This window comes from Monopterus albus, unplaced genomic scaffold (genome assembly GCF_001952655.1).
Source record: "Monopterus albus unplaced genomic scaffold, M_albus_1.0 scaffold3.1, whole genome shotgun sequence".
Lineage (NCBI taxonomy): Eukaryota > Metazoa > Chordata > Actinopteri > Synbranchiformes > Synbranchidae > Monopterus > Monopterus albus.
The window spans coordinates 6093664-6104560 of record NW_018127883.1 but is presented as its reverse complement, the minus strand read 5'-3'; the positions used below and the strand labels follow the sequence as shown (position 1 = coordinate 6104560).

Here is a 10897-nt window from a genome sequence, read left to right as displayed (position 1 = left end):
GGCATGGTGCAGCCGGGGCCCCACCCTGGAGCCAGGCCCGGGGTTGGGGCTCGAATGCAAGCGCCAGGTGGCCGGGCTAAGCCCGAACGAGCAACGTGGGGACGTCCGCCCGTGGGCCCACCACCTGCAGGAGGATCCGTAAGGGGCCGGTGCACAGTGGATTGGGTAGTAGGACATGTTTTATTATATTAAACATTATCATAATAACATCCACTTTTGTATAATTAATAATATTAATTAGCACCTAGTTTAAATTCAGATGAACATTTTGGGGGTTCTTCTGCCAGGGCTGTGGGGAGATGTCTAATAAAAGGGAAAAAATGGAAACGATGGATATATATAGGGTGCATATGAATCTTAAAGACCGTAAAATATGACACCGACTATGCAGCCATCTGAGACTAACCACTAGTCTCTGTATCCTCAGATGTTATTTGCTGAGAAATAAAATTACATTCCATATTCCTCCTAGAACTTTACATTATGTCAGTGAAGGAGGAGCCAAGAACAAAAAGCAGCTTCTGCTGTTTCACATTAAAGTGCTTGGGCCTGGCTGAGGAGACTTCAGCCAGGGATGAAATGCAGCAGTATAGCCACAGTGTTCAGCTGTGTGGGCTGCGATTAAGTTACTGAAAGTTTAGTGAGTTTCCCCTGGAGTTCTAGACAAAGGAAACCTGATGACAATGCAAAAGAGGCTGATGTGTAATATTTGTAACCTTCTGAATGGATGTTTGTATCTTATTTTGGAATTTCTACTGGATATAGTTTTATGCATTTGAAAAATCACATTAATAGAGACCAAATCCTCAGAAAACAGAATCAACGGCACAGAATATACAACTAGACCTATCTGGATGCTTAATGTGAAAGCCATCCAGCCTATGTTATTGCAGTCTTATTCCGTCTGGTCAAATAACCAGTCTGTTGGTTAAAAGGAAAGCCTCTAGGCAGCAGAAATATAACTCTAATTCAGTGTTTATTATTCACTCTACACCGTAGGCTGAAGGTTTTTCCTGGCCAGGCAAACACAAGAAAAAAAAAAAACCCTTGTTTCATGATATTAAGTCAGGTCAGTGCTTATTGCAAGAGATTGAAATGCAGTTTGGATCGGTTGAGCAAAGATAATGGTCACAGTTGACGGAGGTAAATGACTAAACTTCATTAAGAGCTCATGGGTTAATGGATAGTTCAGGAGCAGAGTCAAGTTTGTGTTTCAGAGCAGAAAAGCTCAAGTGTCCTCTTACATTGAGAAGCTACTCCTGTCTTTATGCTACATACTCTCAGGGCTTCACCATCTGGATCAGTTATTATCATAACAGATCTCTTTTTCCATTTGTCTATGGAAGTACAAGACACCTTCTCCCTCACTAACAGCTCTTGCATTTTCCTAGGGTTTATTCACAGTCCTCAGACACAAGGGACTATTCACTGGATTAATCACTAATGCTGGACAGTGAATGCCACCCCTGGTGCCATCTGGTCAGAGTTAAAATATGATGCAGGACTAAATAAGGGTTTAATTAACACTATTAACAGTATTAATACTTTTTTACATGTATTTCAAACGTACCGCCCTTCTCTGAGTCAGTGCTCCAGTCTGGGCACACAGTCCAAACTTTTCTGGACCCTGACAGTGAGGGACACGTGTGTGAAGTTGTGAAACTTCAGCTTCTAGAGTCAAAAATCTCATTGAGACATTATCTACAAAATTGGTTCAAGTAATAATCAGTACAGATAAAGTACTAATCATAATCACTTCAAAGTGAGGATTCGCTGTTTTTATTTGGTTTTATATCACTGAAAATTAAATATCTTCTGGTTTTGGTCTGTTTGTTGAACAAAATAGCTATTTCAAGATGCCACCTTGGCTCTGGGAAATTCTAATGGTCTTTTTTCACAACTCTCTTACATTTTATAGGCAATTAAATGTAGGCCAAAATGTAGTGCATATAATAATTTCATATTCAGCCCAAGTTGTGACAATCTATGGCACTGCATTTAAGACCTTATCTTTTACACCTCTGTTTCCCCAGGACAGTTCAGGATATGGAGAACCCCCAGGTCACATCATGCAACATGGGAGACCAGCATTACCGCAGTTCTCCCAGTAACCAGTCCTCCTCCAGTGATCCAGGACCCTGCGGCAGTAGCACCTGGTCCCAGCAGCCTGGATATGATGGGTACGGTACCACAGCAAAATCACCTCTGAGCATTCCCTGCAGGATCGTGCGGTTTTGCCATAATGAATGCAGCTACAATCAGCCCCAGCACTATTTCTGAGGACTTGCAATTTGGCAAAATGACAGCAATTTTTCTACACAAAATGACCAAATCATCGGTGTGCTTTTGGCCAGTCATCATACTTTTTATTTTATCTTGTTTTTTTGCATGAAGCAATCCAAAGAAACAATAAAAATGTGCGTGGTCTGGTCTAATAATGAAAGGGAGAACATGTTGGAAGATGACGAATTGTATGTATGATTTTTTTTTTTTCATTTAACATGCATTATTATAGGTTCCATTCAATCACCCCAAAGCCTTGGTATCATGCTTTTATTCAGAAGAACATAAAGACTTTCATTGTTGTAACTCAGAGCACATTTTCCTTCTTCTGCTCAGAAGATTTAAAAAGGATGAGCACTTAAGTATAGGAGGAAGTTATTATAAAGATTATATCTTGTCCTTCACTATTTCCTAATATGACTGAAGTGCCACTTTAGCATACTACACTGTCATTTTGAAAAAAAAAAAGCCACTGAAATGAACATATTAAAATAAAAAATAGGCCCATAAAACTGAAATTCTACCAAAAAAAAGAGGGAGACCTTGTCAGCATGATTATAACCACCACAGTTTCATTCATGAAAATTTTCTGTTAATATGTTTCATCTCCCTTAAAGTAATGTACATATTAATATAGGTTTCTCTTAAATATTCTGCCCCTTTTCCTTTTCAGCAATGTACTGGTTTGTAAGGTTGCAGACTGCACAGGTGCAACATCTGTCAGGCTGAGGCTTGTACATGAGCAGAATCTATCAGAGACTCATGTTTCTCTGTAAGTGGTTACAGACCATGACGAGGCTCAGCTCCACACGGCTGCCTTTTTGTCAGAAGCCTCAGAACTGCACTGAACTCTCAGGGATCAGTGTGCTTAGTCAGAACTTCCGCGATGCAGAGCCACACACTTATTAACTACCCCACTGATCTCCAATTGGGGTCTTTAAAGATAACAAGACACTCTGGGGCTCTGCTCATTTGCTGTAACCTTTATTAGCTCTTTAAGACCTGCGTTTGAAAAATGTGCTGCTCTTTCCCCTTTGTCAAGAGCAAGAGAGTGCCTGGCATGCATGAAAAGAGGTCTCTCATCAGCGTTGTCTAGCAACTTCTTTATTCTATTACAAGCTCAAATGATTTAACCTTAAATGATCTTGAGCTAATTGCCGTACATCAGTGGTAAATCTGCTGAAGCTTTTCTCTTACTAGAATATAGAGTTCACTCTATAGACGGAAAATAATTTACAGCCCATTGTCCTTCTCTTTCTGCAGCTGTTCCTCCCCTGTCCTCCATGAGCGTGCAGGCGACATCCAGGGTGGAGATGGAGAGATCCCCAGGAAGAGAGAGCCCACTCTGGAGAGGACCAGGTCTGCAGGTATGTCTGTTTTCTTTTGATCTAAGCAGTCATGATTCAGGTGCATACACAGTAATGCCTATAAATATTTTTTAAAAGGCATATGAGCCTAACTTTAGGTTTGCTGCCTGGTCATATCTGCCAATTCTCTACACTAAGCTTTTTCTCCTTGGTCCACAGAGGCTAAATGGCACATCCCGTCCACCAAGATCCTGAACCCTCTGAAGCAAAGAGAAGGAGGCAAAGATTCACCCAACAAGCTGTCCAGGGTAAATATCTGACCTGCTTTGATTTCAGTGTGAAGTCAGAAGTGATCAGAAGTTTGTTGTTGAAAGCTCTGAGTTTAATGCAGCCTCTACGTTTACTATGTGTGCCACATGTGTGTTTTCTTGCTGTCCAACTCGGCACTGTCAGACCCGGTTTAGCACACATATAGTAGGTGTTTGAATCAGTGAGGTCAAATTGCCCTTGTTTATGGGCTTTGTAGCAATCAGCAGCGCAAACTGTTCAAACTCGTGTCGTCCCCTCTAGCTGCTCTTTGCACTTATCATTTTCCCCTCATCAGCATGCCAAAGGGCGTCTCATCTCATCATAGTTTCTGGTTGTTTCACACTTTTCTAGGACACATTTTCCTAAAAGGTTGAATATATTAAGTGCTTCAGCTTCTCAATTTCCTCTTTTCTCCCCTTTTTTCCATAAGCCCACCCCCCCTTTTTTGAGGCCCAAACACCTTTTCTCTTTGCTTCCTCCTTTGATGCTGGAGGCGTACAGCTAAAAACTTCTTTCAACCAGTGCTGCATTACCCCGACCAGAGGATACAAATTTAAACCGTCCCCTTGGCACTGAATGTCCTTAATGCAGAGAGCTTTTTTTTTTGACATAGACTTTCTTCCATTGTTTAGCATATCATAGCGTAATAACAAGACCCCTTGTAAAACAGTCCCTAGGTCTCAATGGGCCGTATTATATCCTGGTTAAATAAAGGTTAATAATAATTACAGGTCATAATCCTGAGGTCTTAGTTTTTATTCTCCAAACAAGCATTGACCTCCTTCCTGTGAGGCCTTTGTGTCCTTTTGGGTCAACAAATTGTGAACTCAAGTCTGCCTGACCTTATGTAGTTCCTGAAAACATTATACATCATTTTTAAACGAGCTTTAGGTGCCCACATCTTGTGGATTTCTCAGATACTGTAAATTCCAGGTTTTAAGAGGTCACAGACAAAATTATGTGATGTTTTAGCACATTTTGTTTGTATTCATTCCTGTTGCTGTCAAGTAGCTCGACAGTATTATGGTCGCCTCACTCAGGGGCACGTGAACATGTAATGTAGCCTGATAGACAAACCCTTCTCTGTCTTAGGCACCAAGCATGTTAAAATAACCATAAAAATATTTTACTGCTGCTGTTTAACCTCATTTGACTTTTGGTATTAATTTCTCCTTCACCCCCACCCCCACGCCCTCTCTCTCTCTCTCTCTCTCTCGTAACCAGATGGGTGATAAAAACTCGAGCCACTCAAGTAGCAACACTCTCTCAAGTAATGCCTCCAGCAACAGTGAAGATAAACATTTTGGCTCTGGAGACCTGATGGACCCCGATATGTTGGGCCTCACTTACATCAAAGGAGCATCCACAGACAGCGGCATTGACACTAATCCATGCATGGCCCCAGGAGCCCGGGTGTTGCTTCAGGGCCGGATGGGCGAGCAGGGACATCCCTGGGTGTCGGAGCAGCATGAGGACGGCGCATCGGAGGAGGATCATGGGAAACTGTACTTAGCACAGGGCTACTCTTCTGCCATTATGTCTAGTCATGTGACAGAGGGCAGCATTGGAGACCTGAGCGAGATCTCATCCCATTCAAGGTACAGTGCACAAATAGTTTGTGTGTTTTCTAAATGGCTGTTCAGATGTGTCATTTCCAGCTGTTCTAACATCATCAGCTGCTGTTTTGCTACACTTTGTCTTTGGGGTAACAAAAATTTTGCCTTGGCTTTAGATAAAGACATGAAAAACCTGATAAATAAGTAGAGACCATAGGTTCTTACATGCAGGGTCAAATGTGCACTATATCATATGCTGTTAACATCACAGTCATCGGGTCTCAGCCAAATTAAAGGTCTATTGGATATTTTGAATGGACATGTTAGAAAGCACTCTCCATACCTATCATCAAAACACTAATGAGGGATTATGTTTTAGAAGAATGACAGCGTTCCGTGGTCTCTGTGCCATGGAGCTCTGATGCTGTTTTGGAGGCCCAGCACCTCTATGTGGGCTGTTCCTTTAGTTTCTTAGACAGTTGTATGACTGATATTTTCTCTGGGAGATGTCTTCTATTGTGTTTAATTCCAGTGAGTTGGATCACTGACTTGCCCGCTGAGGAAAATCACCCTTTTCATGGTATATGGCTCAGAGCACCATCCACTGGCTTTACACATGTTCATGAACATTCACACATACACCACTGTATGTTCAGCCCATAATCTGTTCTGTTAAACACACACAGAGGTACACACATGCATAAAAGCATGGTTGCTAGCTGTTCAGTGACCTTTTCACCGCACTGTGCTTCCTCACTCTTGACCCTCAGCCCGATTTATCCAGCTGTGCTGAAGCCGGTGGGTGGTGCCGCTGTCAGGGTGGAGCACCACCGTCCGAGTGCTCCTCACCAGACTGGGGCCCATCTGGGAGAGAGGAGGGGTGTCAGAGAGTGTTGGCCCTGCAGCCACTCTGTCTGTCTCTATGAAATAGAGTGGGTATTTATTTGTTGATGCCATACAGGATTATGTTACCACAATCTGACCAGATCACTGACCTGTTTGGGAAGCGTCAGAAGTGTCCACTCCAGGATATCATTCAGAAACCAGGAAAGAGTTCATGCCATCACCTTGACTGCTCCGATGCCTCCCACATTTTATGTGATGGTCTTTGACACCAGCGTGTCATTTAAACAAACAGTGAAGCAGCAGGAGCACAGTTTGCAGGGTGTGGCCCAGATGGTCATGAATATGGAAATGATATGGAGTATGTAGTGCCTCCATCTGAAGCCAGCTCTCATGTCTCAGGGTATTTATAGAACAGTGTTTTATGTTTGCTGAAAGCTTTCCAGCCACCATCAAGATATTAAGATTGAAATGTGACATTTCTATGAACCTGTGCAGTTAAATAAATCTCAGGGCCTTCTTCAGTCCTTACTGGCAGGCGACATAAAGGAGAAGATGCCCTCCATCATATAACTGATGAGATGAATAGGAAGCTAGAGAAGATGTGCTGCTCTTAGGAATGTTTTAAAATTGCATTTGACAGAGTGAGTAAACAAGAGAAAGACGGGAGGAGCGATCTTTGATTGTCTGTGACTCACTTCCAAGTAACTCTTAAATGCATCTTAGACATAATCCACTTGCTGTTACTTGAGCGAGCACTTTTTATTTTTTCCTTTTTCCTTTATGGATTATAATTTTAAACAGTCACTTAATCCTTAATCCTATCATCCTTTCTAAGCCAATATCAGCGCTGAGTTTAAAAAGATCATTTTGAATTTAAACTCATTACCAGTTCTCAGCCTCTCACCTTTAGCTATGTTGCTATTAGCCTTTCTCATTTATATTAATGTTTATGTTTTCATTATGATTTTATGTTTGTTTTTCTCTGTTTTTGAAATGATTTTGTGGTCACTTTTGAGTTACATCATAAGTATTTTGTTCTTTCTTTCTATTTTGTGCCATCTGATTAGTGGCTCACACCACTCTGGCAGTCCCCTGGCCCGTGGTGCCAGATACTGTATGTCCGCTGACTCCTCCAAGGTGTACACCGTCCCCCAGACCAGCAGTTCAGGGCTAGGGCCAGAGCTGGGTCAAGGTCCGGGGTCCAATTCAGAAGCCTGTGGACAGACACGGCCACAGCCTGTTTGCAAACTCCCTGTGGGCATGAAGCTGACTGATGATGATGATGATGATGATGATGATGATGATGATGATGATGCCCACAGCAATGAGGGATCTCCCAACATTTCAGAGTGTGGGTGAGTGTGGGTGAGAGAAAGAAACTGAGAAAATGTTAGAGAACATCACCAAATATTCTGTCCTACCACAAAAACATGAAAAAGGTATTACAGTTTAGTTCCTTTTCACATGGTTAACTTTGCGTTACACACCTCGTCAGCACAGTTTTTCTCACTGTGGAGCTGTTTCCTCCCAGACTTGAGCCAGACGCATTCTAATCCAAGTCCTTGCCAACCACAGCCAATTCAGTGTGCATAAAGTGGCCATGATTGAAGCTGACAGCCACAAAATAAATAAGCTCAATGAAGCCGCGGACATAATACACTTGGCACATGTCACTTGTTGTTATTGATCGTTCCCGTGAAGCCGGGTCCCCGTGGACTGCCAGGCTGTGCCTCTACCAGATCAACATCCTCTGCTGGGAGCCCAGCAGCAATCCACACACAGTAGCACACTGCTGTCACACATGCAACTCGGGGACAGCAGCTACAAAATACCCTGTAGAAGTATCATAAAGGAAGATGAATCTCTACAGTCGCTCAGTGAGCTTTACATCGTATACTCTCCTCAGACTTTATATGAGCAGCCACGACTGACTGTATCTGTCTGTTGTCTGATGATTAAATGGTTTTCTGTAGAGAACAGAGTCATTGAGAGTAAAATTGAAACACTGCATGGTGCAAGTGTAGGTGTGTGTGTGTGTGTGTGTGTGTGTGTGTGTGTGTGCGTGCGTGCTTGACTGACTGAAGGTGTTTGCATGGGGCATATTTTTGAGGAGAGAATGTGAGATTTGCTCTGGAAGAAACCCTTGGCTTGAGCTCCCAGGTAATTTTATTTAGACTGTGAAATTTGCCACTGAAGGGCTACGTGATTGATCGCATGCACTGGAGTCATCTTCAGCCAACTTATGAAAAAGCTCTGTAATTCAGTTACCCTTCCCATTGTTTGTTTATATATTCCTGCAGTTTTATTTCATCTTACATAACAGCGCCTCATGATAAATGGCCTAATATTACTCACAGATATTGTTCTAACATAATGAAGTTTCTCTTCCCCCTTTCTAAAAAGTTTTCTCATTTGCTCTAACACTATATATAATGCAGGATGTGTAACGATGCTCCTAACCCCAGGCTGTTTCTCTCTTGCGTATGCTTCTTGCTCCAGAGGTGCAGAGACCTTGTTAGCTTTCCTTTTCCAAATGCTGTCTGAGCATTCAAGGTACATAGTCAAAGTCAGCCCTGTGGCCCTGATCTGACCCAGCCTGCTCCACTACACACCGCTCCCTCCTCTTTGTCCCAAACCACCACCCCACCCCAGGTCGAAATTGCTGGTCCCGCCGTGTGGCACACGGCAACCAGTGGCTGGGGGATTTTTTGATTCCTGTGCCTGTCAGACCCTGATCCAAAATATTCTGAATCTCTCCAGTTGTATTTATATTAGAATATCGAATCAGACATTTCAGCAAAATAAAATGTGAGCATTGATGTATGTTTATATCCACTACTTGCAAATGCAAATCAAGAGGATGTGAGAAGATCACATAATTAATCGAGCACTGATGTATCTTGGCGTTTCATGCTGCTCTCATAGTAAGCTTAACAAATCTGTCTCTTCTGAATGATGCGTACCCAGCATTGTTGTAGGCGCTGCGCATGTACAGTGATTGGTAGCATGACATTAATGCCTTGTGCACAGTAGAAGAAGCAGAAAAACCGAAGCTACTATAACATTTTGATAAGCTTTCCACCTCAGCCAAGCCTAAAAAAAAGTCCTGTCTTTTGTTTCTTTCTGCTATTAAAATTTGTCTTTCACACCCATACTCAACATTTATTATATCTAGGTGTTTAACGGATGCTGTTGCACAATAGAATAACATCTAAAGGCAAAGGTCAGGGCCTTACCTTTGCAATCTTACTGTAATCATGGATTGATCATGTAAGAATAAATTAGTCATAAGCTAAGTTGACACAGAGAGGGAAGAAAAGGGGAGGTTTCCCAACAGGTTTAGCACCAAGCCATGAGTAAACAGAGCTCAATTAATTGCACTTATTTTTCCTAGATGCAGCCTTCTGTATAGAACAACCACTTTGAACCAGAGATCTTGTGGCTTAAGCATCTGGCAGTTATATATTTTCAGTACGTGTCTATGGATTTAGGGCTTGTTTGGATGGTGTTTTTAACAGTGCAGCTCTCAGCTTTTCTCACTAACCATCACAGCTAGGCTGTCCCATTGTCTGGCATATCCCTTTGTGGCCATGTAGCACCCTGCCAACAGCACTGAGTGTGTCACGCTCACAGGCTGCTCACTTAAAGCAGAGGTCTCACAGCCACACAGCTTTCCAGCTGGTTTGGTCACTCTGGACTGCAGCCCTCCTCTAAACACCCTCAAAAATGGGGTCTTTTCATCTCTGGAAATGCCCCCTGACAATCACCACCTCTAAAACAAAATCTCATCTGTTGTGAGTCCTTCTCCAACCCTGTCTAACAGCTCTCATATCTTCCTCTGGTCTTGTCTGAACACTCTTCAAGAGTCCATGGTTTGTACTTGTCTTTGGATGTAATTTCTGTCCAATGCTCTTTTTTCCTTCCTGTCTATCTCTGTGTTCTTCACAATCTCTTGAATCATGGTTATGGCAGAGTGAGATGGGACGGGGAGAGTTGGGAAATGAATTTTCTTATACCACCTTGCCCTGACTAGCATGGAGCAGCCAAACCGGATGTTAAGATGGCATGCTAAAATGGATCTACCTTAACCCCTCGTGTGATACTGACATTATTTTCTAAATAGCTGGGGCCATTTATGAACTCAAGTTGTGATGGTCCAAGGCCTCCCTTACAAGATGTGGGCTAACTTCACTGATGAGCTCTGCTCTTCTGTGCACTCTGTATCATCTCCAGGCAGCTGTATGCACAGGAGGCTGCCTGCCAGCTCCAGGCTCCTGAGCGGGATGGAAAATCACTGCAGAGACTTTCAAAAGAAGAATACCTTAAAATGATGCTGCCCAACATCCCTCCAGTGGAAGACAGGAGTCAAAAGGTGAGGCCAATGTGACTAATCTCTAAATTACATGATCACTGAGAGGTTTTGTTTAACACAGAGACATATAAAACTTGTTGCAACTGTGAAGTAATGATTGACAGAATTACAAGATATTGTAAGGATCTACCCTAAAGCTAGTGTCTCATGCATGTTACATTCTGTAGAAGGCCTTAACCAGAGCAGATAACCTCTTGCTGGGAAGCAAGTAAAAGCAGGACCAA

General features: G+C 42.6%; 1 protein-coding gene across 4 annotated transcripts in view; it reads left to right on the top strand.

Annotated features, from left to right (window-relative positions):
• Nucleotides 1–10897, top strand: part of LOC109959106 (signal-induced proliferation-associated 1-like protein 2) — a 51937-nt gene that overhangs the window by 31480 nt on the left and 9560 nt on the right. For 3 of the 4 annotated variants that reach the window (XM_020598241.1, XM_020598232.1, XM_020598224.1), the window contains exons 10-15: nucleotides 2034–2180; nucleotides 3547–3650; nucleotides 3810–3898; nucleotides 5124–5497; nucleotides 7369–7656; nucleotides 10535–10673. In XM_020598241.1, coding sequence (XP_020453897.1) covers nucleotides 2034–2180; nucleotides 3547–3650; nucleotides 3810–3898; nucleotides 5124–5497; nucleotides 7369–7656; nucleotides 10535–10673 — 1141 coding nt within the window. The remainder of the gene's footprint in view (nucleotides 1–2033; nucleotides 2181–3546; nucleotides 3651–3809; nucleotides 3899–5123; nucleotides 5498–7368; nucleotides 7657–10534; nucleotides 10674–10897) is intronic. The other variant, XM_020598250.1, reaches the window with a different exon arrangement.